We start from the raw sequence: 28,000 nt of genomic DNA, 5'->3' as shown, positions 1-28,000 counted from the left end.
AGACGCAATAATGTCGTCAATATCGCAGTCGCGCCCCCCACGGCGTGCTTCTACGAGGAAAAGATTAATCGTCCAAGAAAGTTCGGAGGATGAGTTGCAGTCCGGCCGAGCAACCCCGAAGTTTTCGGCTGAAGACGACGATGACAACAACGATGAAGAATACACTCCGGTCCCAAATCGGACGGCCGCAAGACGGACGTCTCGACGACAAACTGCTGAAAGTATAGCTGAATCCTCCCAGTCTACTGCGCGGCCCCCGCGGAAGACCCGACGAACCCAGACCCGAGAGAGCCTAGTAACATCGAATCCATTTAGCGGAGCGGAAGCGAGTGCTATAATTGGGGATCCAGAGACTCCGACACGAAGGCAAAGTGTTTCCAGGTCAAGACACAGCACGGCTCATCGAAGTACTCGTATGTCTTCAGTTACTCCCACAGTGGAGTTCTCCTCTATTCCGACACCAGCACCCTCACAATCTCCAGAGCCTAGTTCGCACAGATCCCGCCGCAGTACTTCTCGGTCGATTGAGCCAACTCCATCCTCAGCAAGACACAGCATTCCTCCAGAGCCCATCCAGCAAGCCGAAACCACTCGACGCTCATCCCGTCGAAGTACTTCTCAACATGTTGAGCCACGCAGATCCTCGACAAGACATAGCCTCACACCAGCGCCCATGCAGCCAGAGCAGACTGATGGGCAATTGTCTCGTCGGAGTTCTTCTCGACAGATTGAATCAACTCCATCGTCAGAAAGACATAGTGCCACCCCAACACCCACACAATTCACAGAGACTGGGAGACGGCTATCCCGCCGAAGTATTACACCTGTAGCGCCGCAGCAAGACCCCTCCAGCGCTAACCCTGCGGCAGTACCGTCCATAGAACATGATCCTGCTTCATCGGAAAGGGAGGCAACCCCTACAGATACAGTACAACACCCAACCGATGAAATTCCTCTGCAAAGAGCGCTGCCTGAAGCATCTAATATTGAAGCGATTAATCCAATGTCGACTGCATTGGAGAAGCCAATGGATATCTTGATGAAATCTCGGGCGATGTCGCAACCTCCTACGGAAGAACCCTCGGGGCCAAAACCACGAATGGTTATCACCCATCTAGTTTTGACTAACTTCAAAAGTTATGCAGGTAGACAGGTTGTTGGCCCATTTCATGCCTCCTTTTCTTCGGTGGTTGGACCTAACGGCTCTGGGAAATCAAACGTCATTGATTCACTGCTTTTTGTTTTTGGCTTCCGGGCCAGTAAAATGAGACAAGGCAAGATCTCTGCTCTCATTCATAACTCCGCCAATTTCCCAAACCTCCCTTTCTGTGAAGTTGAGGTACATTTTCAGGAAGTTCTCGATCTTCCAGGAGGCGGCCACGAAATTGTGGAAAACTCGCAGCTCGTTGTTTCGCGGAGAGCCTTTAAGAACAATACGAGCAAATATTACATGAACCGCAAGGAAACCAACTTCACGACGGTCACCGATTTTCTTCGAGCTCGGGGCATTGATCTGGATCATAAACGCTTCCTCATCTTACAAGGCGAAGTCGAATCGATCGCTCAGATGAAGCCAAAAGCTGCTAATGACCATGATGATGGTCTTCTGGAGTACTTGGAAGACATAATAGGGACGTCGAAATACAAGGTTCCTATCGAGGAGGCTGCGGCAGAGGTTGAAACGCTAAATGAAGTCTGTTCAGAGAAAAGCAGCCGCGTCCAGCACGTTGAGAAAGAGAAATCTTCCCTTGAAGACAAGAAAAACAAGGCTTTGATGTTCATCAAAGACGAAAATGAGCTTGTAGAAAAGCAGTCTGCTCTGTATCAAATTTACATCGATGAATGCAATGATAACACGAGAGTTACGGAGGAGGCGATTTTGCAGATGCAAGAATTGTTAAACCTTGAGCTCGAAAAGCATCAGGGGAATGAAGAGGGCATCAAGGACCTTCAACGGCAGTTTAAGCGAAGCACAAAGGAATATGAAACCATGGAGAAGGAAACTCAAGCGATCGCGAAGGAGATGTCCAAATATGATAAAGAATCAGTCAAACTGGAAGAAAAGCGCAAGTTCCTGGCAAACAAGCGGAAGAAACTCGAAAAAGCCATGCAAGCTAGTCGCTTAGCAGCTTCTGAATGCGCGAGCTTAGTCGAAAAGCATGCCGATGACATTGAGAGAAAAACTGCAGAAATCGCATCTCTCGAAAAGGAAATGAGACGCGAAGAGGAGGAACTAGCGTCCATCCGTGAGAGCCTAAAAGGAAAAACACAGGGACTTTCTGATCAGATCGCCGCAATGCAAAAAGGTCTCGAACCGTGGAACGAGAAAATTAACGAGAAGCTGTCCGCGATGGCTGTGGCTCAAAGTGAGCTGGATATTCTTCATGAAAAGAGAAATGCAGGTGTTGTAGCTTTGGAAGAAGCTCAGGCAAAGATTGCTTCCATTCAGGAGGGGGGTGCGGCCAAAACACACGAGATAGAACAGCGTCGCTTGGAGCTGACGGAGCTCGAAAATGAAGTTGCAACTCTAACAGCAGAATTACAGAGGTTCTCTGACAAGGAACCAGAATATCGTTCACGTCTGTCTCGTGCTCGACAGAAGGCGGAAGAGGCCCGATCGAGCCTCACGAGCACGCAGAACCAGGGCAACGTTCTTGCGGGCCTAATGCGACTGAAAGAGTCAGGTCGTATTCAGGGATTCCACGGGCGTCTCGGAAACCTCGGGACAATCGAAGAGAAATTCGATGTTGCCATCTCGACGGCTTGCCCTGCCCTGGACAACCTTGTAGTGGACTCTGTGGAGGTCGGGCAGCAATGTATTGAATATCTTCGCAAAAACAATCTCGGCCGAGCGAACTTTATCCTGCTGGACAGGTTACCTCGCAGAGACATGTCTCCCATATTTACTCCGGACAGCGTTCCGCGATTGTTCGATCTAGTCAAGCCTCTTGATCCAAAGTTCAGCCCAGCGTTCTATAGCGTGATGCAGAACACCCTCGTTGCAAAGGATTTAGAACAAGCCAATAAGATTGCGTACGGGGCTCGAAGATGGAGGGTCGTCACCCTTGATGGACAGCTGATTGACGTTTCCGGTACCATGAGTGGAGGTGGAACTCGTGTCGCTAGGGGCGCCATGTCATCAAAGAGGGTGGCGGAAGTTTCAAAGGACCAGGTAGAGAAGCTTGACGCTGAACGTGACCATATGGAGAAGAGATTCCAAGCATTTCAGGAAAAGCAGCGCCAATTAGAATCCTCATTGAAAAGCAAAAACGATGACATTCCTAAGCTGAACACCACCATCCAGAAGCTTCAGCTCGAGATCGAGAGTGCCGGCCGCAATCTGGCGGACGCCAAACGCCGAGTCAAAGAGCTTACTGCTGAACATAAACCATCCAAGGATGATGACAGCAGAGCAGCGGCGCTCAGAAAGCATATCTCCTTGTTTGAAGCAGAGATCGGTCAATTGCGTGCAGAAAAAGCCGGTGTTGAGGAAGAGATCCAAACTTTGCAGAATAAGATCATGGAAATCGGTGGAGTGAGACTTCGTGGCCAAAAAGCCAAGGTAGATGGACTTAAGGAGCAAATTTCACTCCTTACAGAAGAAGTGTCCAGTGCCGAAGTCTCGAAATCCAAGAATGCTAAGCTTCGTGTAAAACATGAGAAGTCTCGTGTGGACTCTGAAGGAGAGCTTGAGCAGCTTGCAGAGGAACTCGACAGATTATCTCAGGAGAATGAGGACCAGGCCAACATAGTTTCAGAAATGAGAGAAAGAACTGAGGCAGCGCAGGAAGTGAGTATCACCGTAGGGCATGAAACGGATTTATTCGCTAACTTGTTTTAGGCTTTATTATCCAAAAAGGAGGAACTTGCTGCGCTCAAGGCTGAGCTGAATGAAAAGACAGCCGAACTCAATGAGACCCGTGCGGTTGAAATAGAAATGCGCAACAAATTAGAGGAAAATCAAAAGGTTCTAGTCGAGAATCAGAAACGGTGCAGATATTGGGAAGAGAAATTGTCGAAACTTTCGCTACAGAACATTAGCGACCTTGGCGAGGAAGAAGAATCGGACCAGCTTCCTGTATATACAAAGGACGAGCTGTCTGGCATGAATAAAGAATCCCTCAAAGCCGTCATTGCCGCGTTGGAGGAAAAGACTCAAAACGCTCAAGTGGATCTGTCTGTTCTGGCTGAATATCGGCGTCGAGTTGCGGAGCACGAATCTCGTTCTGCCGATCTTGCAAGCGCACTGGCAAGCCGTGACAATGCTAAATCTCGCCTTGATACCCTTCGCTCGCTTCGATTGACAGGATTCATGGAAGGTTTCAGCACCATTTCTCTTCGCCTGAAGGAGATGTATCAAATGATTACGATGGGTGGTAACGCAGAACTCGAACTCGTGGACTCTCTTGATCCCTTTTCGGAAGGCATCTTGTTTTCCGTTATGCCACCGAAGAAGAGCTGGAAAAATATCAGTAATCTATCTGGAGGCGAAAAGACATTGTCCAGTCTGGCCCTTGTGTTCGCTTTACATCACTACAAACCCACCCCGCTGTATGTCATGGACGAAATTGATGCTGCTTTAGATTTTAGGAACGTGAGTACACTCCGCGGGCATCTAGGATTGCATACTTTGTGCCGTCTAACCATGCTTTCTAGGTCTCTATTGTTGCTTCATATATCAAGGAGCGTACGAAAAATGCGCAGTTCATTGTCATCTCCCTGAGAAATAACATGGTGAGTTGGCCAAATTTACTTACACCGGGTTTCCATTGGTTATATTTTGATCTTAATTGTCACTGCTAACATCGTCTTCTCTCCTCCGTAGTTTGAACTTGCCGCGCGGCTTGTAGGAGTGTATAAGGTTAACCACATGACCAAGAGCGTCACTGTGGAAAATAAAGATTATATCGCGAAGAAAGCTTGAAGATGCAGTGTCATGCTTATAACCCGCTCCGGGAATAGTGTTTAGATTGCTATCCGGATACCCATTTCTTATGTTTATCGTGAATTAGCGGGGCGAGCATTCTAGGCTTAAGATGTGGATCAGGCTGGTCGGTTTGGTTTTCGTGAAGCTACTTTTGTGTCCGGAGTCCCTTTGTGTTCTTCCTGTATATATTTGATGAGGTGCTTTTGGGGATGATATTTCGTGGAAATGATATGCTATGAATGAAAAACTTTCCAGTTGCTTTGTGCCTCCCTCCGGGTCTATGCGGACCACCGTCCCGAGTTTTAAGTGCTTGTGTACCCCACTGTCATAAAATGGTCATAAAAGCTCGGTTCTTAAACTAGAACTAGGATCTACGTTAATCACAAGGAGCATCGAGTGATAGCGGTTCTTTTTTGGGCAAAAACGGAGCTTTTCTTATACTTTTCACAACTTCGTTGCAGTTGGGTCTCCGTGGAGATTGACCCCCGCAAGACGCTGGTGGGAGCGTATAGCCATAGATTATTTATTATAAAGCCCCAAAATCAGAAAATTCAGTCGTAAAATCTCCCAAAATGGTGTCCCAATCTTCAAAAAACTGGTATCAAAAAGAAAACAGTTTGTCAGCTAAGATAAACCAGGGAACAGCATGAAAGAGGAAGAGCTCAATGGTACACACAGTGATATCCAAAGAATCGTTGGACGGAGGATAATTCGAGTCTGTTGGAGGAGCGGCGATCGGGGATTCTATCGGATGAGTCTGTAAAAGAGTTAGTCGATCGAAGCCAGAAACAAGGAGAGGCTTTTGTTGTAAAATGCACCCAGTTCTTCTCAGATATATCCAGCTTCGATCGACCCATATGCTTAGATAGGGTATTATAGCACAACGTCGTCATTCGATCAATGCTCTCCTTTCGGTACGCGTCGATTGATTCTGGCCATAGCTTTCCTTTAACCATGGAGATTATGACGCATAGGATGAAATACTCCCTCATTCCCTTTTGGACAGCGGTGAACTTCTCCTCCCACCAAGGCAGGACACGCTCGGTCAGAGATACCAAGGTCTGTGTAAGGCTCGGAAGTATCTGCCGTACTATAGAAGATCCTGCGAGGGTGGCATTAGACTAGAGTTCTGGCAGGGACAAGAGTGGATATAGGGTAAACCTGAGCTTACCAACACCACTATCAGACGTATATAGATAATGACAAATAGTGACTGCAGATTGCATAATAACTTCACTCAAAGTAAACCATGCCCTTCTCCCGAGTTGGTCTAAGAGGAGTTGTTCGTGGCATAGGATAGACACGGCCACATCTAATCTAGAACGGGAAGAGTGCGCAAATGTCCCTGCTTTCGAATCCCCTAAGATACAGGATGAATGCAGCGAGAGCTGGCTTCGCTGAAGCTGTATTTGAAGCAGCGTTCGCCATAGCAATATTCTCTGGTTCGCGTTAACATCAGAATCACCGACCCCTTTCCACCCTGGAATGCTAGAAAGTTGTTGATATATAGCCTCGTCCAACTCTAAAACCTGGGAAGACGATATCGAAAGTCGTGGGGAGTTGATCAGTGAGCAAATATGTAGTCGCAAACCCAAAGATTTGGCTGCCATGACTTGATAGGAAGAATCCGTGGGAATGCTTAAAGGCTTTTGTATGGGTATCTCAGCGGTGGATTCTTGTATATCTTCATCATTAATGTTCAATGGAGGCAAGCAGTCATAGTCAGCGTGTTGCACTGTTGGCGGCATACCACGATCCAGAGACGCTTGAAGGTCCAATTCTAAGATTGTCGCCCAAACCCTTCGCCGCATTTCCCTGTTGAAAATAGAAATTCGGCAACCCGGCGGCTGCTCGCGATGGAACCCGGCAGACATTGCTAATTTTACAACGTTTCCGGTGGCAGCCCATGCTTGGTTTCTTTGCGTGTGGTTTACTTCCCTGGCCTGCACAAGGAGACATCGAACTTGTAATGTGGCGAGAGTTGGGCGTTTGATCCCGCAATGTTGTAGCCAAGTATCTGCCCATCGTATCCAGTTTGAAACAGTGCTCGGAGTGATACTTCCATCGGGGTGGCCGTTCCATACTATTGCCAGAATAAGGAAAACCTGAGCAATGAAAACGGGTGGGGCGGACTGTGGACGGTCCCTGATAAGCTGTAGTTGTTGGTTGAACATTGGTCTATGGAACAGCCTACTCACACTTCCGAAAGAATTGAAGTAAATGCCCATGCAGCTCTCAATCACTGACCATTGCGGGAGCAGACCACTTAGATAATTGGTATCAAGGGCTAACTCCCCAGGTAATGTTTGCTTTTTGAGGCGGCCTTCCTTTAGCTTGGACAGGTCACGTAGAAAGCCGGCAAGGACAGGGTGTTCATACTTCAGCCGGTGAAGGTATTGTTTTAGTTCTGGAAACTGGACGGTATCATCAATACCATATTCTCATATCGATTATGAAAGACTATTCCCACCTCTGGATACAAACTGTAGATATTACTACAGCCATGGAATCGGGTCTTTGTTTCTCTTCCGTGGAGGGTAGCATTGAATATGGTCGCAGGTGTGGTTGGTCGTTTGGACACAGGACTCTCGCCAGGGTCCGCTCCATGGAAGTTGACCCTGGGAGAGGGCGCCCGGGATGGGTTTGTATGAGTCGGGAATGAATGAGCTGACTGTTGAGCAAGGCATTGCACCAAATACTCAAGGGTTTTCAGATTTCGGCCCTCAACCTGGTCAGGCTCTGGCGCCACCAGGGGTACCTCAGGACGGGGCGGCGCTGAGGGCCCGTCATCTGCATGAAACGCTGGTGGGCGGTTCTCATAGGTGCATCTCTCTGGCCAGGCAGTCTTCAGACACCGTTCGCAAGAAGGCTGGCCAAAGTCACACTTGACCTTTCTGTTGCGACACGGCAAACAAGCCAGCGTCCTACGTTTTCTCTTTTTCCGAGGCGGCTCGGAGACACCACGACACGCTTTCACCACGACTTCTTGCTCGTCTACCATTTTTGCCACCCAGATAAGCGCACAGTCTGCAATCGATTACTCCGTCTTCGATCTTGGGGAGATGGACATGATGCGACGATGTCGTCTGCATAAATACTGCTGGAGCCCGATAGATCCGTCAAATCCGTCAAATCCGGTGGGGATTCGGCAATAAGATCCGCAAGTCCATAGCAACTCCGAGACCGACCTCCGATTGGCGGAATTGCGGAGTAACTTCAGTCCCAGCAGCGATTTAGTTTGCAGTTTGTTCGCTGTCTCTCTTGAAGCGAGCTCAATCTAGTTAATGCAGCGGCACAGCTATGGCTTACCGTGTGAGGATGCAAGGAAAGTCGACTCCTTGGCGGGGGATTAATCTCTCAGAAACGCCTTCAACAGCGTTCCAATCACCTACCCAGTGGGGAGTACACATGTAGTTTATCATGCGGAAAGCGAGAAAACGCAAGGATCGGAGATAACCTGATAGCTTGGTGTTGCCTGTGGTGCTGCAGAGATATATGATTCCACTCTTAAATGGAACGCTGAGCTGGCATTAGGCAAATACATTTCGACGTTTTATAAAACCAAAAAAATCCTAGTATCGGGTCTGTTCTCTACACAACCGCGGATTCCAGTCTGTCCATGATGTTTAACTCACTCGTGTCTCGTGCGCGGTCGGTTTGGGGAACGAAAGGAAATGATGGATACATATTTCCCACGGTAGACCCCGAATCAGACGGCCCGGATTGTACCAGAGACTGTGCAGATTGTACGATAAAATATCCTTCGCGCTTCATGACCGAAGACCAACGACGGCTCTATGGCAAGGTCAAGCCGTTTGCGACTCATGTCCTTGTGGCCACAGGCAAGTCGGACTGGGTTCCGAAGGTGGAAAATATGCAGGGAACCTTGATGGAAGCTTTTGCAAGTACTTCGCGTCAAACAAAGCAGGGTGTTCGTATTCCATGCACCCATCGCCCGGTCTTCGTACAATGCAAGGATAAATAAGCTAACGCTCACCTGCAGCGCATTATGGTCTCTGCATCGAATATACCAACTTCACAAGCCTGCACCGATGCTGTATCCCCAAATTCCCAAGACGAATCAACTATTCTATTATTGCCTTCCTTTACGTTTGTCGACAGAGTGCGAGTTGGAGATATTCCGGAGTTGAAGAGCCGCTTCATTGAAGCCCTAGCTGTAGACGAGCGAAATGATGCCGACACAGGGCGTCGTTTGACACCTCGATCTTGCCAGCGAGACTATGTAGTCCTACTTTGTTCTCACAAAAGTCGAGATGCACGATGCGGGATATCAGCACCACTTATAAAACGCGAACTTGAGCGCCATCTGCGACCTCTCGGGCTCCATCGCGACGACAGTGACGACCGCCCTGGCGGGGTGAGTGTTTATTTCGTCTCGCACGTGGGCGGGCATAAATTTTCAGCAAATGTGCTTATTTACCGGAAGGAGGCAGAACAGATGATCTGGCTCGCACGAGTTCGACCAGAGCATTGTGAAGGGATTGTCAAGTATACAATTTTAAAGGGCAAAGTGGTTCACCCCGACTTCCAGCTCCGGGGCGGATTTGATAACAAACGCTGTTTGACAAGTTGGTAGTGTACACGGTCGCATAGAGTGGTGTTTCAATTCATCCAGAATATGCCTGGGTTCTCAGATGGATTAACACAGAAAGAAACACGGGGAACTTTTGGGTGCTGGCAAAAATTTTACAAAACACGGGATAAATTTTGGAGTTTGGTGTAACCAACTAGTGAGGTTGATGTCATTGGGTGGACGCGTAGGAGACGCGACGCGTTTGTTGGTTAAGTAGTATCTAATTTCGGCTGGAAACTTTTTGAAGGGCAAATGTTCATCATGGTACGGAGCACTCTGTAGTGACATACTCATGCTCCGTGGCCATCAAATGACTGTTTCATTCCCACGATAAATAATTGCTCCGCTCTCCAGTAATCTGACAATGGCAACCTCCGCTGGTTCACCCATCGAACAGCAACTGGCTTCTCTCCGCTCCGAGCTAAAGGAGTGGGAAAAGGCGTTCTCTGACGCAAATGAAGGCCGAAAAGCCACGCGAGAAGACATCAAAAAGGACGCCGCTATAGGTAGGTGCTGGTCTCTCTGGTGCCTCTCAATGTCCCTTCATCGAGTCGCATGCTAAGTTGGACAGCTGCAAAGTACAAAACTTATTCACGACTTCGATCCCAGAAACCATCGTCTTGTCTCGATAGAAGTACTACGGATCATAATGCAATCTCCCCGGCACGCTCCCAAAAGAAGCGCACGTATCCTTTCACCGACAGCCTAGCCGGACACGAAAGCTGCGCGTTTGCGACTCCTCGAAAAGTTGCAAAGCATACCTCAGCGCCTCAACACCCGTCTCATCTAGATCCATACGAATCACCCTCAAATGTTAGAAGATTGCTTACTCCCAATGAACCAAACATTTCTCCTATACCTCTTCGGGCAGCCATTGGCCCTACTCCTCAGCGCGATGGCAAAGTATTGGGGCTTTTTGACTTGCTCTCCCCATCGAGCCCGAACACAGCAACTCCGTCGTCTAGACAGAAACAGTCGAACCTCACCGATGCGACCGCCACACCATCCCCTATTAAAAAGATGCAAACTCCCAGTAGAGACCATGGGTCTGCTATCCGCCCACGAAGATACTCATTAACACCAGTTTCATCGGCGAAAAAATTCTATCTTTCGAAATTTTTTGGTACTCCAAGCACGATGCGATACGCCACTATTATAGAAGCGGACGAAGGGAATGCCATCGTCGGAGACGAAGTCGCTTCTCCTGCTCAACCCACTCCATCGCGGAAAACAAACGGTAGCGAATTAGAGACACCCACGTTTCTGCGGCGGAGGAGCGTTTTATTTCCTCGCACAACGAACAATGGGAAGGATAAAATCAACACCACCAGCCCAATTGCTGTACGGATGCCGCAGAAAGTGGTGGGTAAAGGGCTTAGCCAACTCGTGCAGGGGCTCCGTGATCTAGAAGATGAAATGATACAGGACGATATGGACGCGCTCCGTGAAGCCGAAGCTGCGGATGCTGAGGCAGGTAAGGTATTTGTCACAGACAGTCAGGTTCCAGACAGCAACTTGGACGCCCAAGACCCAACGAATACCCCCTCGAAACCTGAAAGATATTGGAAGAAGAAAGGTCAAAAGAGGACTACTAGGTTGGTTTATATGCGTCCTGTGCGCGCGAAGCCGCGGCAAGCTCCTGAATTTGCCATTCCTGAGGAGGATAGTGAGGATGAGCTGGCTACCGCGGCCGAGTCCCAGGGTCCTTTTTCCGCTGGCGGAGATAATCTGGATAGTGAGGACGAAGGTAATACCTGTTCTAAAGATAAGAACAACCAGGGCGGGAAAGCAAAACAGAGCGAGAATAAATTTGTCCAAAAGGTGCGAAAAATTAAGGCGGCGGCGCATGCCAACTACAGGGCGCTCAAGATAAGGAGTAAAAATGGTGGTAGCAAGGGACGGTTCGGTCGTAGGAGGTAAGGGCATGATGTATTGCTTTCCGAGACTGGGTAATATTGACCGGCAGCGAGAACCAAATGAAAATAGCATGGCATAATGAGTCTACGAAATCATAGTTCTGGAATGGTGCATTGTTTATAGGTAGCGCTGCTATTGTTCGCTATATATAATGTATTCATTTATGCAGAGTGTTCCTTGCAGCAGACGGTCTTCGCATCCTAATATGGACGCCGAAAATAGGGATTGCTGGACTGATATCTAGATGCAATGGCACTAGGGCCAACGAGAGGAAGGCCTTACGCTTACAATATGGGCACCGTCTGCAAACCCAGAACGCGCCTCTTTAACCCGATTTCCCCGGAACCTGGTCGCACACGTCGAAGGGTTTCATGACAATGATATGCACGCTCAGTCAGGCTGATACAGTCGCCTGGCGCGCTCAACCCTCCTCACCTGGGCAAGGTCAGGTCGAGGGTCCTGCATTCTGTGTTTTCGTAACCCTCGCGACTCATTCCTATGTGTCCGGTCCATGTAGGACCGAGATCTGCTTCTGTCTTCTCGATGGGTGTCGAGCTCTCGACGATGAATCGTTGGCAAAGTGGGTTGCGCACGTTCATCATACTGCACTGCTCTATCCCAATCTTGCAACGAATTAAAAGGACTGCGCAACCACGCTTGTAGTTCATGTAGAAATAATCGTGCGTTCTCTCTTCCAATGAATTCCTGCAATAATTCCTCTGCTTGTCCACCGCTTCCTTTGATATCAACTGTTCGCAGTATCGCAATGATATACTCCAGTAAAAATTCTGCATTGCGCGCCCGACGAGTTCTTACGGAGCCGTTATTATTCTGCTGCTCTCCTCCACCCTGTATGTCGGCATTATCTGGATCGAGAAATTCAAATACTTGTAGCTCTCTTCGTACCCACTTCCTGGCGCGGGATACCAGGTTCTCATCCCTGTTGAATAGCTGTGGAGTGAACTCACGGTACTGTGATAGTCGATTTGAACCGACATGCTGGGAGTATAGCTGTCGTCGATAAATATAACGCCGACGGCCTAAAGGATCGTCGGGCTGTTGGAGAGGATGTCGGAAAGAAGATATTCGCCTGCCAGACCGACGCTCTGGGCGCGAATTTGGACGCTGTCGTGTAGATGGATGACGAGTACTGGAGTTCTGTTCTTCTCTTGAAGAAGGCAAATAAAATATTTCCGGGCCTTTCGGCGCCTGGAGATTGTATTTTACTCCCGTTATTCCAGTTTGACCTAGAGCCAGTCAGCGTGCCTGTCTCCTATGAAGGACAAGCAATGCGACTCACATAGCGGACAAGCTCTCCGCTGCTGCAGCCAACTCACAAGGCATAGGAAGTCGAAGTTTCTGTGCTTGCAAGGTATCGTGACTCCAACGTCCCGCACTTGCTCCAGGCATATCACACAGGGGGTGGCATGATCATTGGTAGCGTCACAAGCTACTTCGTCGAGCGTCTTCCGGAGGACTTCCTGCTGCAAATCTCCATCGCATGCCATGTGAATTTCACACCATCCATCCAGCCACCATAGCGCTTGATCAGACAAACGCAGCCACAAGGTTGGTTGGACCTCATCCATGCAGGTGTCGGGAGGCTAGGCTTCGGAAAGGAAGAATTTACACGCCGGCAGTGTGATTACATAATATCGGGCAGCTTGCCGGACTCGAATTTTGATAAGGGCGGGCGCCAGCAAGGTTGCTCAAGCTTGTGCTACGGACCGCTCTACTTCATCGCGTGTGCTGACTGCTGCGCTTCTGGAATGCTTTCCCTGGACGATGTGTTGTGATGCTTCGGTCTGGCAAACACATTTCTGCGCGTGCGGCTTTATATTCCAAGATGGCACCTCCCCTGCTCAACTCGTCCAATTCCTTTGATGCGAAGAAGCCGGTGACGTACAGCACCACCGCTCTGAAGAGATGGTCCTGCTTAAACAATAATAAAGACCTTCCAGGTGCGCTCTTTGTTGCTATAATGTTGGCTCGAGCGCTGACCTGGGGATTATAGCAATTCCTGATGTCAAAGCTATCCATGTCTATGATTTTGACAATACCTGTAAGTAATATTCGTGCATGAGATCCTCCTGGGAAATGCTGACGGCCTTTATATCGCAATAGTGTTTAACAGCCCCCTCCCCAACCCACAGCTTTGGAATGGTCTCACGATTGGCTTCCTTCAGGCCTATGAATCATTTGCAAATGGCGGCTGGTGGCATGACCCCAATATCCTTGCGGCCACTGGTCAGGGGATTGACGTAGAAGAACCTTTAGCTTGGAAAGGTTGGTGGAACGAACAAATAGTATGCTTTCTACAGAATGGATCAATATAGGCCTTATCTGCTGACTTTCCAAAAGGTTGAACTTGTTGAATTGAGCATGAAGCAAAAAGACGTCCTTACAGTACTTCTTACTGGACGCGCGGAGAGCTCATTTGCAGAGATCATCAAACGAATTGTCAAAAGCAGGTCTTTGGAGTTTGACCTTGTGTGCCTAAAGCCCGAAATTGGACCCAACAGCCAACGCTTTTCTAGCACGATCAATTTCAAGCAGATTTTCCTTGAAGATATGATATTTACATACAAGCATGCCGATGAGATCAGAGTTTACGAAGATCGTATTAGACAGTAAGAATAATGCCTCCAAACTACGTGAACAACCTTCTGAATCTTTCTAGTGTCAAAGGTTTTCGGGATTACTTTGAGCAGTTCAACCTCCAATTTCTTGCTCCCAACTCGCATCCAATTCGGAAATCTATCACGGCCGAAGTCATCCATGTTGCTGAGAGCACTAGATATCTGCCACCTGTTGCTGAAGCTGCCGAGGTACAACGTATGATTAATTCTCACAATGCAATTGTGACGGCTGCCTCCGGAAACGTCACCAAGTCGCCATATGGGCGCCTTCGAATTCATCGTGTAATTTTCTACACCGGTTACATGCTTGCCAATGCTGACTCCGAACGATTGGTGAAATATCTTACCTTACCTATGCTTTCACCCAGCCTCGTCGATTCGGGGGATGTCAAACTGATGGCCAATACCATATTGATTACACCTCGCGCTGCGCCAAAGGCTATCCTCGACAGAGTGGGTGGCATTGGTAAGGTCGTGCGTTGGCGAGTCACGGATACAGCTGTTTTTGAAAACAAGATATGGGCTGCAAGAGTAGCCCCTATATCCGATTCGGAAGATATTTACACTGATAACCCTGATCCTGTAGTTGTCCTTGCTCTAAGGAGAGGTGCTCGGCCCATTGACGTGGGAAGGATACGCAACTGGAACCCCGTTTCCGAAGAAAATGCCTTGGTTTTTGATACCACTATAGGAGAAAAATTGGTTTTGCGAGTGGCAGAAGATAACTCAGATGATGGAGATGGAGAAGCGCCGAATGTAGGCCGACCATTCAAGCGCAGACACAAGTATGATACTCGTGACAACGAAGATGTCCCTTCGTACCCAAAGGAGAATCATCGCGAACCAGGGCGCCCCCGTGGTGGTTACAATGATTACAGTCGATCTCGCCACGAAAGACACCCAGATGACCGACCGCAAAGGCATTATCATGACGAGGATTCCCGCCGTGGCCCACCCCCACCAGGCTACCGTGGAGGTGGTCGTGGGCGTGCGGGCCGCGGAGGTAGAGGAGGACGAGGACGAGGGCGTGCGCCTGGTCCCCGAGAAGGTGGCGGCTATGCTGGATACCGATCTTTGGACGATTATCCTTCCAGCAGACCCGGCTACGATGGAGCCGGTGACGATAGAGGGGGGCCTGGGAGTGGAAATCCAGTCATGAACTATTGAGATCATTTTTCCCTCCCTATGGTCCCTGTTTCCGGTGTGCATGTTGATATTTCCCTTTTGCTTCCAATCATGGCGTTATACTATGAAATAAAACTATCTCTACGTGTAGGAGCGGCGTTGGGGCGGGCTCCGTCTCCTAGTTGGGTTTTCAGTTCCTCGGAGGGCGTACGGTGGGAGAGATTTGCTGGGTATGTACAGGTGGATATTTTCTGCCATTTTCCGACTTTATGTCCGGTACATATAATTCACGGTGTCATCGGCATTGTATTACCGATTTTATAAGAGCTGATTTGAATTCCTCCACTTCACCATTCTAAAACAATACTCGCAAAAAGCAAGGTCAGTTCTTGACTCACATCTTTGATAATAAATGCACTCGAGTCTGTACGAAAATATTTCTACATACTCCCAACCGCTACCCTATTATCGTAGAGTCAGGGTTGAAGAATCGAAAAGTAGCCAGATCCATCCAAATGCGATTTAACCTCCATCTTTATAATATGACAACAATTTCGCAGCAAAAAGAAAACCTCAAGGGGAATATCCCGCCCACGAGCCCGTCAAACATGAAAGCATCAAAACCATGGACATGAAGCGTAATGTAGTGCGCGTATAAATCCATCCCAGCCATCCTTTTTTTCCCTCATCAAGAAATGTTCCTCATATCATCAATCATCCGTAAGCCTCGTCAACAAACTAATACTTAGGATCATCGCCAGTAACCCAATCGTAACAACAACGAGCAAGCCGAATCCAAACCAGCCTAATATCATCGCTGACGTGCCCACCCCACTTTTTACGCTTCCGTTGCCCAGATCCTGGGCTACTGTGCTTGCCGCTACGGATGCAGTGTGCTGCCAGAGGACGGAAACCAAAATGAACACGGAAGCAACGAATATCAGAGAGAGCGCGACTTGCGAAACAGGTCGTGATGGGAACGGCCTGACCTCCTGCTCGGAGCCATCGGGAGAGGTCTCTTCGTGCCAGCCGGGGAACGTACCCAGGATAAGGAAACAGACAAATGCGAATATTACGGCAACAATGCTACGAGATATCCAACTATGTTAGCCGGAACCGGGGAAAAAAAAAAAAAAAAAAAAAGAAGGGGGAGAGAGAGTGTGTGTGTGAGAGAGAGAGAGAGAAGAGATAGGACTTACATTAGGTATGGAAAAACAACGGCGTCTTTGAATGTTGATGCCACCCAGACAAGGTTCAAGGGGTCATCTTCGGCGGGAAGGATGCCAGCTAGCGCTGTGGCGTTCGCGTTGCAGATAAATGATCCGCCGCCACGCTGAACGCAGATTCCAAAATATCCTACGCGAACCTCAAGCTGGGCGCCACGGACTATATTGGCGATGTCTGCTGTTACCGATGGAGCGGATTGTGCGGTTGACTCTATGGGGGGATATTGTTCGTAAAATAAGGATATTAAGAAGATTGTTGGTATTTGAGGCGAAGAGGATGAACATCCTGCTAATAAAAGGGCTAATTGAAGAAACTGTTAGCAAATATTGAGAGGAGGATATAGGCTATTCATTGACTTACAAAGTAGAATGATAGCAAGGGCGATAAATATCATGAGAATATGGTGATACCCGATCTGTGTTATGAACCCTATTGATAAAGATGTCAGTCTTGAAATGTGAAATCCTTCCGGGTTCTAAGAGATGGAACGGGGACAAACGCACGGCGGGCGCCGGTCACAAACCGCAATTCGGGCATGGTTATGCGACGATTTCCACTGCTCCAGAGCCCCTACAACTCCAGCTCCAATCCTTGCTCACTTCTCGGTGCCCCGAGAAGGAGCACGGTGTAATTCCAATCAGACGATGTCCTTCTGCAATCCCAAAAGCCTCGATCTTTGATGCAAATATCCCGCGTGGCGTCGCGACTTGGGTGGAACTCGTTCGACTCCGCGCCGTAACCGATTCTAACGTATCGAAGTTGCGCGATGCGGTTTATCGTCTCTCAATGCAAGGGCACCTCCCTTTCCTCCTGCACAAAGGTATATTTAAGACGTCAGAAGTGTCAGATAAAACTTCTTAATTACAGTATGCGGTGCAACTGAGAATGGATAAGGCATGGAAGGAAGGGAGGAGAAAAGATAGTAAGTGATGTGAAGGAATGATAGAGAGTGAATAAGCGAGTAAGAACTCAGTGCATAAACCCCCTTTCTTTTTTTCTTGCTCTGTCCTTTTTGTCACACATATATAGTGACTGCAGGATGTCACCGAAACGAACGACCAATTTCACGGAGAAGGGAATCGCAGCGCCGACGGCTTCATCTCGTCGACAAGAGGCAAAAATCAGGTTTCACGGAGTCCGAAGGTTGCAGTAGCAGATATCGACGGCCGACGGTGGCTGGATCTATGGGATGGTTGGAGGCTGTCAGGGCTGGCGGCGGACGACTGGCATGTGCTGGTGGCTGGGCCAACGAGGCCGCCCTTTTGTTTACACTGCGAAGTACTCCGTACTCTCTCTGTATTACCGGGGCAACCCCGCGTTGCCGCCCTGGCAGAATCAGCCGCGCGCTAAAATAGCCGGGGCCCACGCGGAGCATTGCATGCACTAGGCAACTCTTGGTTAGCGCATCCTGTCACGGTGGGGCGCCCGTCAGACTTGCTTTTGATTGCTGACTCAGCTCAACTTCATCCCATCTCCAACGACCAAGCTACCATACATAGCCTTCACTTTCAGGGTCTGGGGAGAACTAGCTTTATTTCTATGCTTTGTATATGGAGCATCTCAATAAGCTCTACATATAAGGTCCTGGTCTATCACGGGGTCCTTATCCAACATAAATATGGATTTCCACAGACAGATCCAACCAACGCCATACGCCATGCTTCATTTTGGCCTCTCTTGACCAACTCGTGACAACAAATAAGTGCCCTGAACGCAGAGTGTCACAAGGTCAGGATCATTAAACTCTCCCCCACCTAGCCTAATACATAATCAAAAAGGAATGTCCCTCTTCGTCCTGGATGTTCAGCTTGGGAAGAATTCAAACTTTTTCAGATCCAAAGACATAAATAGTTGTGGCTTATCCCCATTAGATAGCGATCCGTCGTCGCTGTCGTCTGTGCCTGGAACAATCAAATCTTCACTCCCTCTCGGTTCAAATGACGCGAGCGGAGTTGGCCTGGATGTCGAATCGTCCGACTCGTATCCACGCTGAGCTTGTCCATCCTTGGTCATGTTCATTTTAGAGAAGTTCATCGACTTCGATCTACCCAGCGCACTCTGCTGTAACCGTTGCAGAGGGGTCATCCGTGCGCGGTTCCCCGGTTTGCTGACCTGAGAGTATGCTGCCCCGCCTCCATTCGCCACGCCCTCCCGGAGCGGTTTACGGAGCTCTTCATTCCGACCATTATCGGGGTGCCTTGTGTGGCGGTTTTCGTCAACGTATGCAAACCTAGCTTCGAGGCCCAATGAAGCTGATTTGCCGTTGTTGTTGCTCTTGTTTCCCTGGGCCGAGCTTACCAGTGGGCTCTGGCTGCATTCTGGGGACGGTGTGGGCAAGCTCTGGTGAGTGACAGTATGCTTCCTGAAGACGACCGAATATGGGTTCCCCTTCTCATCGGGTTCCGGCGTCGACGTGGTACCCCGGTCGTCCCCCTGACTTGGTGTAAGTGATGCAACGGTATCTATGCTATCAGGAAGCGAACACATAATATCCTCGACGCTGTCATCTGAAAAGACTCCAAATTCTGCTTTCCTTGCCTTCTTGAATTTTGCTCCTTTTAGAGCATCCTTCTCGGAGGTGATTGAGTTGCCCCTGAAAAAACGACTACGCTCTCCGACTGAGGTGCCGGGTTCGTTTTCAGCAGCATCAGAACATAGCCGCTGCCTCTTCGCTGGCAGAGGCCGAGCTAACGTTGCAGCACGCGACAGGAACGACTCCCTATTTACATCTGGTGCTTGTGGAGGTCGCTCAGATGCAGACACAGCTCGCGGGACGCTTGTTGGTGTGGGGGCTTGTCGGGCTGACCAAGAACGTCGGCTATTCTGCGCAAGCAGAGCTTGCTGACTTGGAGAAGGCGTAAGGCTGTTCGGATCTAACTCTCCTAGTGGAATACGCTTGGGCGTGAAAAAAGAGCTTATAGGCTTATCTTGTCCCTTCTCGTCAGCAAGAGGAAGTGTCCCACGCCGCATGTTTGCCATCCTTGCTCTCTCCGGATATGATGGATTTATCTTTATCACTTCTTGAGTGATTGGATCCAAATCACCACACGCGATCCCAATCGCGATATCGGGTTCGATGTCATTGCCAATAAAGGTCAATCCCTCGTGGGCGCTATTCGGCAGTGGATTAAGAGTTACCAGCTTTCTAGCTCTTGGGCAAAAGACTCGCTGGTGAAGAAACGTGAGTTCTGCTCGGTTGAACTCCTCTAAATAGTTCGGAGGCACACGACTCTGTCCTTCGAATTGCACGATTTTGACTACTTTCTCCACCGTCTTGTACCTTCTAAGTTTCCGATAGGCGGTTTTTAACCCGAGTTTCGGAATGTTAGGGAGATAGTCGCACCCGCTGAGGATGCACATCTGCCGAAAGTTTTCATCCGTCCAGCCTGTAAGGCTAACGTCTCGACAGGCAGAAAAGTTACTCCTGTTGATCTCAATGCAATCGCCGTGCTTATCGAGCTTCGAGAGCAAGACCTTCGCACCGAATACAAGCATATCCGAATCCTCGGAAATGATCCCGTTGACTATGCCCTCCTTTTCGAGATAGACCAACTGTGCGTCTGCTTCGTACGGGGCAACGATATATTGCACGTTCAACTTTTTCAGCTCTTCGATGAGCATCCGAGCCATGTATGGGGTTACATCAACAGCCTTTTGTAATTCTTGCTGGGCTTGGGAGGTACGGCCGGTTCGGTAGAGCTCGAGACCCAATCTTTTACTCTCTTCACGCCGGGCTGCTCTGGTCTCCTCTGTTGAATCTTTACTCGGCAATCTCCCACCGTCAAAGACCAGGTATGGAGTGACACCATAATAAAGGAGCATGCGAACACGGTGCATGGCGAAATCGACATACCTAAGGTTAAAAAGGGGGGCCAGCAATTCATATCGTATTCCAACAAAGGACCGACAAGGTAAAACATACCCGATCGTTTGACGATTGAGAGCCAAGTCAAGAGCAAACGCAACACTCCCTCGATGGAGCCATCCGTAAGCATCGACTCCAAGGGTTTGGCCCTTGAATTTCTTGACATTGCATGGCTTCTGGATGGATTTCAGAAGCGAGTGGAGGCCTGTTACAACGTGTCAAATGAAAATGCTAACAGTTCAAAGCTCTATACCCTACCTGCAATGCCCATGCTGGCGATATATTGTGAGCTCCTCCAATGTTTACCCTTCGAGTCAGCAGCACATGGGCCAGACCATACAGCGCGAGGCCTGCAAATATTATGTCATCTTCATATTTCGAAATCAATAAATAGAGGGTAAACAAACACGCTCTATAGAAGAGGGCAGGTAGAGAGGACTACAGGAATGATCGCTACTCTCGAGAAAAGAGCAACTGCAATCTTCAAGGAAACGCGCTCCGGGACGCGATGGCCAATGAGCGTCCTGACGTCACGTGGAGCTGCATGCGATGAAGTCACGTGTTGGATCCATGTCTTTTTGTCACGTGATAATGCTTCGACGCCAATCCATCCGCTACAGGGCAGAAAAACAAGACCAATATTGATTTATGTCCAACGTGTTTTGTTTCCATGACGCTGGCTTGAAATGAGATGCCCTAGAGTTATGAAGCGCCAACACCACACTGAAACCCCCCTTACGCCTACCCACTACTTTCTGGCGAGATAGACACTTCAATGCCTCGGGCTTTAGAGCGCAGGTGATGGAACTAGAATTATGCATCTCACATCTCACTGTCTCTGTACTCTAACTATCTCCAGAATATGGTTAAAACAAATCTGTGACTTTTAAAGTTAATGATTGTACTGAGTATTCTGTAACCTCCAAGGGTTTCTGCAACCCAAGTTCCTGAATATGTTAGCAAAATTAACCCCCCCAAACTTGGACAGAGTCCAGAGCATGCTGCGACGCATCGTAGTCGTGTTACACACAAGATCTTTAATTGTTGGTTAATATGTGTACTTATGGTTTGATGATCAAGAGACAAGATAAAACATTGCTGGCAGTTTTCTTCGATGCTTTGAAAGGGGCTTTGATACAACGCTAGCGGCGCAACCGTGCTCCGTACTCCGTCCAGATTCTTATCTTATCTTCACACACCGCCTTTTCTTTTTTCTGCAGGCTCCAAAAAATTCTCTGCCTACGGAGTCCGGAGTACAGGATCAGGCTGATGAGCTATTGATAATTACTGTGGCTGGAAGAAGAGACGAGAATAAAGCGGACGGATATCAGAATATGGCAAGGAACCTACAAAAGGTGCAAAAGCAAATCTCTAAAAAAAGGGGAGCGCTTGACGCCTTGCATGCCAATAGCAGAGACTCGAAGCGTCTCCGCCGAGCGAGTGCGAGGGAGGGGAAGCTGGCGCGCGCCGCTGCGGAGCATGTGAAGGGAAGGCAAATATACCGTGAGCATTACCTTTCCGTGGCATTGTCATTGAATGTCCTGTCTGACGCGATCGTATTTCTGCTGCAGTGGACAGAGTGAATTTCTTCAAAGACTCCATCCAGCATATTGCAGCGCCGCTCTCAGATGAGGAGGTGGCCCAATTGGTTACAAGGTGAGACTCGCGCTAACTAATGTAGTTACTGTCTGCATTGTCTTAGAACTCCTGCTTATTTTCTTATCGAATATATGTAGATATAGAGCGCGATATGCACCTGAGCTCACAGAGCTTCGTCAGCAGAAGAGGAAAGGCCGGCCGCCGAGTAAACGGGAAGAAACACTAACCCAAAGAGAAGAATTTGAAGCGAAGGAATACGCCACAGGGTTCTGGGTCCCAGATCTAGGCTCGGAAGATAATATCAGGAGGCTGAAGGGGTGGAATGGGGATTGGTCGTCGCTGAGCAACTTAGATTTTGTCCGGTTAAATCGAGAGGGCAACAAACAACAATCGGCGTTCCCACCGAGGGGACTTTCATGATCAAGGTTGGCCCGATCGCCGATTAACTTCGCTACGATGTTCCTTGTCACAATTTCTGGTTTTAAGCGTGGAGATAATGCTGGTACAACGTTTGGTTGCTGATAATAACAGGCCAGCTAGAATGGTTGGGCATTTACGGAGCATGCCTCCTCAAAATACTTGGTGTTAATGGTCACCTTGGACTTACCTGCTCGTTTGAGAGAAGGGTCGGCGCGACGCCACTCGGGAGTTAGAAACGGCTGTTGAATTTAGCGCTTAGTTCTTTTAGCGGCTGAATACTCGCCAATATCCTCGGGCACAGGCTGCAGTTGCATCGGAGAGATTAACTAACATTTATTCGGGTCGAGCCCGATCCTCCAAGCCGGAAAAGCAAGGAAAACAAAGGTTAAGCTCCCTGAGCAAGCTTTTCATTTATGACCTTGTTTCAGCGTTCCGGGTGCCAGGGGGCAAGGGAGCTCTAGTACCCTAACCTTTTCCCCCAGTCGCTCCACTAGAACAAGCAGCACAGCTCAAGGAACTTTTCAGGCCAACCGTTTAACTATATGATATAAAATAATAAAGCCACAGCAAGACTTCAGCTAATTATCTTATCTGTGAATTCGTCCCAAAGGATTGGCTAACCCGAGCACTTCCGTCATTAGCATGGAATAACCTGCCACGCCCATTGCACAGTGTAGGGTCGTATTTCCGTTGGCTTTGGCATAGCACCGTCAACCAACTCATCTGATGTCCAAATGCGGGAAAATATCGCGAGACGGAATGTATTTTCAGACTCGAGTTCTCGGGGCGGAGGCTGGTCCCTAGATTCATTGTCATCACACGATTGGGATGTGTGTTCTCCGAGGCAATTTTTGGAAACCCGGCTAATAACCGTCCAGGTTGCATGTAATTCATCACCTGTTCGGGAATCCCGAATTCTGATAGGCGCCTTGGGATGCAGGGTGCTGCATGGAGTCGTTTTTCACACAAGCAATTTGCCGCGGGAGCGCTCTCAGGGTACTTCATTTTATCCGTTTATCTACTCTTCCCCGAGGGCGGGTTTGTATAAGGAGTGTAGAAGACGACAAGGAGCAGGCATGTCAGAAAGATGGAAAAGTCTCTCTGCGGCGTACGGAGTACTTCGTATAGTTGGTAAAGTACTAAAATCCAGCCACAGGCTCCCAACGACTAAAGTGAGTTCACAAGGGATAACTAACAAATTTGCCTCCTCATTACTTGGGCTCGAAGCCAGGGTGCGAACAAGCAGCTACCAAGACCGCGCGGACTCTAGTAGTTACATCACCCCCGCCGCTTCTTGAAGCTTATCTGGGGCCATGTATGTATCGCGGTCGAATCCGTAACTGTCGCCATCCCCGTCGCATCCCCAGTTTTCCGAGCCCAACCATAGCCTAACAATGAGTCCATTTTCTTTTCCAAGCGGGTTTTGCTGCTTGGAATAGAACTTTGCGGAGAAGGACGCTTGCCATTTACCATCGCGGGTTGAAGAGAGGTACACGAAGTAGGGCGCTCCCTTTTGGTCTTGTCTGTTGTGTCGTTCCACGACCCTGGTTGGCTTTAAACAGGTTCCACAGGTTCCGCGATTAGCCATGTGGATCGGCATGGAGAAGCCTGGGGATGGTGGCTTGCACACCTCCTGATGTAGCATTTCCGGTTAACGCTTCGAGAATTTCGACAGGCTTGGGTCTTGGGGGAGGTGGGGGGGTTTTAGCGGACCTCGTGTCATGGGGAGGTAGCACAATAACAGAGGGGCCCGCTTCCCCAGATATCTATACAGCTTGACCCCGGCTGCGACTGTAAACCTTGATAGATCTTTTGGAAGCGCGTTTGATCATCCAGTTGACCATCATGACGTGGAAATCAAGGCTCTTTTCCCGGTCAGCAGCCAGTGGCCATGGTGATGGGGACGTCATCACGACGCACTCCGATGAGGTGAAGGGAGAGGGGAAGCCTGAGTCTCAGGAGCGCGAGATCGCGGCGAAGGACCTGGAGAAGGTCGCAAAGTCTCATCAATGGGACCCGAACCTCCCCAGTGAGCAGATTGACGCTATAGAGGAAGCAAGGCGGACTGGGGACGTTGAGATTGTCACTCAAGTTGACAAGGCCTTTCTCGAGGAGTCGCCATACCCGGAAGTTCGCGCCGCCGTAAGAAACACAGATGAAGGAGAGGTGGCCAACACCGTTCGCGCATGGATTTTGGGATTGGTTTTTGTCACTGTGGGAAGCGGGCTGAACATGTTCTTGAGCATGCGGTTCGTTTATTACATGCGCCATGATTGTTCAACGCCTGACGGATGCTGATATCCCTCCCAGGAGCCCAGCAATTACTTTTCCTTCAATTGTCGTCCAATTGTATGTATATACATGCCAGCTCGAGTGTCCACGATCATTTTGACTGCTACTAACAACCATTCCTTAAGACTGGTCTACCCCGTTGGATGTCTCTGGGCGAAGGTTGTTCCACGAAAGGTTTTCAATGTCTTCGGTCTTCGTTGGACATTTAACACTGGTCCATTTACAATCAAGGAGCATGCGGTGATAACGGTAAGTCGGCTATTTTTCTCAACTCTGAAGACCATGCTCAATGTTCTGATACATTTCTGCAGATCATGTCAAAGTAAGTTCTTGGATACTTGAATCAACCGGATCTCATCAACGGGGTGTGCTCATATAAATGGCTAGCGTCGCTATCGATTATGCATATAGCACCGATGCCCTTCTCGCTCTTCAAGGAAAACGTATGTCCCTATAAAATCAGACAAGTTTTCGTTCAATATGACTGACACGGTATGCAGCATTCTTTAATATCAACCTGGGATGGGGATTTGCCTTGCTTTTCACCTTGAGTAGCCAGATGATAGGGATGGCTCTCTCCGGGATCTTCCGTCGTTTCCTTATCTGGTCTGTTTAACCTATCTTCCATCTATGAATTGTGAGAAAATTCATTCACTGATAACTTATGCAGGCCAGCAGCAATGATCTGGCCTTCTGTGTTTTCAAACACATCCTTGTTCTACGCCCTTCACGATAAAACTCGCTCGGATCCATCTACGACCAATGGCTGGCGAATCTCACGGTATCGCTGGTTCTTGTACCTTATGATGGCCGCATTCGCATATTATTGGTACGGCCGTTCATTTTTGGATTGCCATGTCCAAAGCTAACGTGCCAAACAGGATTCCCGGAGTTCTATGGCAAGGGCTTTCGGTATTTTGTTTTGTAACATGTTAGTTTCTCCCCATGCCCGGGATCGACGCCCGCGTCTAACATTGTTCTAGGGATCCGACCCAAGAGCCCCGTTATCAACCAACTGTTCGGTGGATTTACGGGATTATCGTTGATCCCGCTGACATTTGACTGGACGTTAGTATTCCTCGATATTTCTTGCTAGCATTAAATTAACATGTTAGCTAGATACATATCGAGTTATTTACAGAATCCATTGTTGTCGCCTACGCACTCGCACCTTAACACTCTGATAGGGCTTGGGCTCTTTGTCATCATAACCACTGTTGGAATCTCTTATTCTGGGGCTATGTAGGTATCACTTGGTTTTTGCTTGAAGTAGGGTCTCTCATTTATAATGCAGGTACTCGGATTATCTTCCAATCAACACCTCTTCCACGTTCGACAATACACAGAATTTCTATAATGTTTCAAGAATTCTTGGACCAAACTTTTCATTCGACATTGAGAAGTACAAATCGTACTCTCCGTTGTTTCTGGCGCCAACGTTTGCCCTAAATTACGGGTTATCATTCGCTGCCCTCACCGCAGTTCTTGTCCATATCGCACTCTACCATGGCAAGGAAATTATTTACCGTGCCAAAGCTGCAAGAAATCAAGAGCCCGATATCCATATGAAATTGATGTCGAAATACGAGGAATGCCCCGAATGGTGGTATGCAGTCCTGTTAGCAGTCTCCGTCGCCTTGGGTTTGGCTACTTCCGAGGCGTATTCTTCTCAGCTCCCGTGTAAGTACCGTTCAACTCTACGACTACTTAACTTGTCTAAACATTGAATTTAGGGTGGGCATTTTTTGTTGCTACAATCATGGGGCTCGTCTTTGTTGTAAGTGCGATCAATTAGCCCCCCTTCTGTTGGTGTCCATGCTCACTCCCGGCCAGATCCCTACATGCATGCTTTTGGCCATTGCAAATATACCGCTTGGTATAGTAACATCCTGCCCTGTAAAAGGAGCTGGAGTTAACCCTCATCCTAGCACTAAATGTCCTCTCTCCTTTCCTCGGTGGGTTCATGTTACCAGGAAAAGCTATCGGCGTCATGGTCTTCAAGGTCTATGCCACTAACACACTTGGACGAGCGTAAGTCTTTTGCCAATATTTGGGGCAGGCGCTCAAGCTAATCCTGGCTTACAGGCAAACATATAGCCGAGATTTGAAGGTGAAGTTCCATCGAGATAACTCAGGCCCCTCATATTAAATTCGTTGTGCAGCGATACTGACCGAATTAGCTGGGTCATTATATGAAAGTCCCACCGAAGACAACATTTACGTGCCAGGTCGGAGCTACTATATGGGCTGTCTTTGTCCAGATAGCAGTTATGAACTGGACTCTTGGTAACGTCGAGAATGTTTGCACGCCGTGAGTTGCACTGCCGCATCTATGTTCGCGCAAGATCGCGACGTACTAACATTTGAAATAGCGACCAACCAGCTCATTTTACCTGTCCCAACGGTAAAACATTTTTCTCATCAAGTATAGTATGGGGTAAGCGAACACCTAGCCACCGATATGGTGAATTGTTCTTTAACGGCTGGTTTTCTAGGTGTTATCGGACCACAGCGGATGTTCGGCCCAGGTTCCATATACTCTTCCATTCAATGGTACTGGCTGATTGGAGCAGCCCTCCCTGTTATATTTTATGTTCTCATTAGGCTCTTCCCTCGATCCCCAGCAAGATTCCTCAATGCTCCAGTGTATGTGACTCTAATCCCAGGACTCCCTATTCGGGGTTGGGCCCAGCTAACGACGAAAACTAGGATGCTCGGCGCTATGAACTGGCTGCCACCGTAAGTCCTCACTCATTGATTTGGTCCAGAGGTCCCATGAAACAGGGTTAGAACTTTGATATCTAACTATGCGTACAGTGCTACTCCCCTGAGCTTCTCGTCTTGGGCTATTGTTGGCTTGATTTTCAACTACTGGATTCGCCGCAAGTGGTCCGGTTGGTGGCATCAGTACAATTATGTCACCGCCGCAGCACTCGACTCTGGCCTTGTGATTGCCACGATCGTAATATTTTTCGCAATTACATTCCCAGGAGTTAGTCTCCCGAACTGGTGGGGGAATAATATCCCGTATGAAACGATTGTAAGTTAATGTAGAGTCAACACATTGCGTGTTTCAATGGATGCTGACGCAGGAGAAGGATTACACCTACGAAGCGGTGCGTAGGACAGTTTCGCCAGGTGAGACGTTCGGGCCAACAGAGTGGTAAAGTGGTGCATTAGTGCTTCTTTCCCCCCTGCTCAGATAGCCAGCTATGCCTTTTTCTTTTAACACGGATTTGCCTGTCTTGCGAACTTTTGATGGAACTATCTGCTTCTTATCCTCTTGATATAAGAATTAGCGAATGATGGAACCTCTATACTCGTATTAAATCACATTGCCATCTCGATGGCTATTAAATCACATTGCTATCTCGATGGCTATTAAATCACATTGC

The 28,000-nt window shown here is 48.6% G+C and overlaps 10 protein-coding genes across 10 annotated transcripts; 6 read left to right on the top strand and 4 right to left on the bottom strand.

Moving 5' to 3' along the window:
* Nucleotides 1-10: 10 nt before the first annotated feature.
* On the top strand, nucleotides 11-5,187 carry D8B26_000134 (uncharacterized protein; the record flags this gene model as incomplete). The annotated part of the gene is made up of 5 exons (XM_066123123.1): nucleotides 11-413; nucleotides 483-3,790; nucleotides 3,842-4,594; nucleotides 4,657-4,734; nucleotides 4,826-5,187. 5 exons carry the CDS (start codon nucleotides 11-13, stop codon nucleotides 4,922-4,924), a joined length of 4,641 nt encoding a protein of 1,546 aa, XP_065979195.1. The 3' UTR covers nucleotides 4,925-5,187.
* Nucleotides 5,188-5,453: 266 nt separating this feature from the next.
* On the bottom strand, nucleotides 5,454-7,928 carry D8B26_000133 (uncharacterized protein; the record flags this gene model as incomplete). The annotated part of the gene is made up of 5 exons (XM_003067655.2): nucleotides 5,454-5,522; nucleotides 5,604-5,684; nucleotides 5,746-6,029; nucleotides 6,099-7,341; nucleotides 7,398-7,928. The coding sequence occupies 5 exons, from the start codon at nucleotides 7,926-7,928 to the stop codon at nucleotides 5,454-5,456; spliced, it is 2,208 nt and encodes a 735-aa protein (XP_003067701.1).
* Nucleotides 7,929-8,699: 771 nt separating this feature from the next.
* D8B26_000132 (uncharacterized protein) lies at nucleotides 8,700-9,524 on the top strand (the record flags this gene model as incomplete). The annotated part of the gene is made up of 2 exons (XM_003067656.2): nucleotides 8,700-8,858; nucleotides 8,931-9,524. The coding sequence occupies 2 exons, from the start codon at nucleotides 8,700-8,702 to the stop codon at nucleotides 9,522-9,524; spliced, it is 753 nt and encodes a 250-aa protein (XP_003067702.2).
* A 361-nt stretch (nucleotides 9,525-9,885) lies between these two features.
* Nucleotides 9,886-11,550, top strand: SLD2 (DNA replication regulator sld2; the record flags this gene model as incomplete). The annotated part of the gene is made up of 2 exons (XM_003067657.2): nucleotides 9,886-10,027; nucleotides 10,093-11,550. 2 exons carry the CDS (start codon nucleotides 9,886-9,888, stop codon nucleotides 11,439-11,441), a joined length of 1,491 nt encoding a protein of 496 aa, XP_003067703.2. The 3' UTR covers nucleotides 11,442-11,550.
* On the bottom strand, nucleotides 10,686-13,002 carry D8B26_000130 (uncharacterized protein). The gene is made up of 2 exons (XM_003067658.2): nucleotides 12,739-13,002; nucleotides 10,686-12,685 (listed from the first exon to the last, which is right to left on the bottom strand). Exons 1-2 carry the CDS (start codon nucleotides 12,944-12,946, stop codon nucleotides 11,829-11,831), a joined length of 1,065 nt encoding a protein of 354 aa, XP_003067704.2. The 5' UTR covers nucleotides 12,947-13,002; the 3' UTR covers nucleotides 10,686-11,828.
* Nucleotides 13,003-13,177: 175 nt separating this feature from the next.
* Nucleotides 13,178-15,609, top strand: D8B26_000129 (uncharacterized protein). Its single transcript, XM_003067659.2, has 5 exons — nucleotides 13,178-13,399; nucleotides 13,453-13,500; nucleotides 13,563-13,744; nucleotides 13,800-14,068; nucleotides 14,119-15,609. Exons 1-5 carry the CDS (start codon nucleotides 13,234-13,236, stop codon nucleotides 15,242-15,244), a joined length of 1,791 nt encoding a protein of 596 aa, XP_003067705.2. The 5' UTR covers nucleotides 13,178-13,233; the 3' UTR covers nucleotides 15,245-15,609.
* A 68-nt stretch (nucleotides 15,610-15,677) lies between these two features.
* D8B26_000128 (uncharacterized protein) lies at nucleotides 15,678-16,966 on the bottom strand (the record flags this gene model as incomplete). The annotated part of the gene is made up of 4 exons (XM_003067660.2): nucleotides 15,678-16,288; nucleotides 16,402-16,729; nucleotides 16,790-16,858; nucleotides 16,933-16,966. The coding sequence occupies 4 exons, from the start codon at nucleotides 16,964-16,966 to the stop codon at nucleotides 15,913-15,915; spliced, it is 807 nt and encodes a 268-aa protein (XP_003067706.2). The 3' UTR covers nucleotides 15,678-15,912.
* A 980-nt stretch (nucleotides 16,967-17,946) lies between these two features.
* On the bottom strand, nucleotides 17,947-20,908 carry EXO1 (Rad2 nuclease). Its single transcript, XM_066123122.1, has one exon. The coding sequence runs from the start codon at nucleotides 20,264-20,266 to the stop codon at nucleotides 18,233-18,235; it is 2,034 nt and encodes a 677-aa protein (XP_065979194.1). The 5' UTR covers nucleotides 20,267-20,908; the 3' UTR covers nucleotides 17,947-18,232.
* Nucleotides 20,909-21,536: 628 nt separating this feature from the next.
* Nucleotides 21,537-22,844, top strand: D8B26_000126 (uncharacterized protein). The gene is made up of 3 exons (XM_066123121.1): nucleotides 21,537-21,797; nucleotides 21,866-21,950; nucleotides 22,031-22,844. The coding sequence occupies exons 1-3, from the start codon at nucleotides 21,629-21,631 to the stop codon at nucleotides 22,311-22,313; spliced, it is 537 nt and encodes a 178-aa protein (XP_065979193.1). The 5' UTR covers nucleotides 21,537-21,628; the 3' UTR covers nucleotides 22,314-22,844.
* Nucleotides 22,845-23,758: 914 nt separating this feature from the next.
* On the top strand, nucleotides 23,759-27,921 carry D8B26_000125 (uncharacterized protein). Its single transcript, XM_066123120.1, has 21 exons — nucleotides 23,759-24,562; nucleotides 24,624-24,662; nucleotides 24,731-24,854; nucleotides 24,917-24,927; nucleotides 24,993-25,048; nucleotides 25,106-25,211; nucleotides 25,276-25,434; nucleotides 25,487-25,536; nucleotides 25,589-25,673; nucleotides 25,725-25,847; nucleotides 25,900-26,285; nucleotides 26,339-26,382; nucleotides 26,439-26,481; nucleotides 26,534-26,636; nucleotides 26,691-26,715; nucleotides 26,786-26,916; nucleotides 26,978-27,042; nucleotides 27,101-27,251; nucleotides 27,315-27,344; nucleotides 27,423-27,645; nucleotides 27,704-27,921. The coding sequence occupies exons 1-21, from the start codon at nucleotides 24,159-24,161 to the stop codon at nucleotides 27,770-27,772; spliced, it is 2,427 nt and encodes an 808-aa protein (XP_065979192.1). The 5' UTR covers nucleotides 23,759-24,158; the 3' UTR covers nucleotides 27,773-27,921.
* Nucleotides 27,922-28,000: the final 79 nt, after the last annotated feature.

Source organism: Coccidioides posadasii, chromosome 1 (genome assembly GCF_018416015.2).
Source record: "Coccidioides posadasii str. Silveira chromosome 1, complete sequence".
NCBI classification, from domain to species: Eukaryota; Fungi; Ascomycota; class Eurotiomycetes; order Onygenales; family Onygenaceae; genus Coccidioides; species Coccidioides posadasii.
Note: the sequence above shows the minus strand (reverse complement) of the source record. Positions and strands in the feature narration are given on the sequence as shown.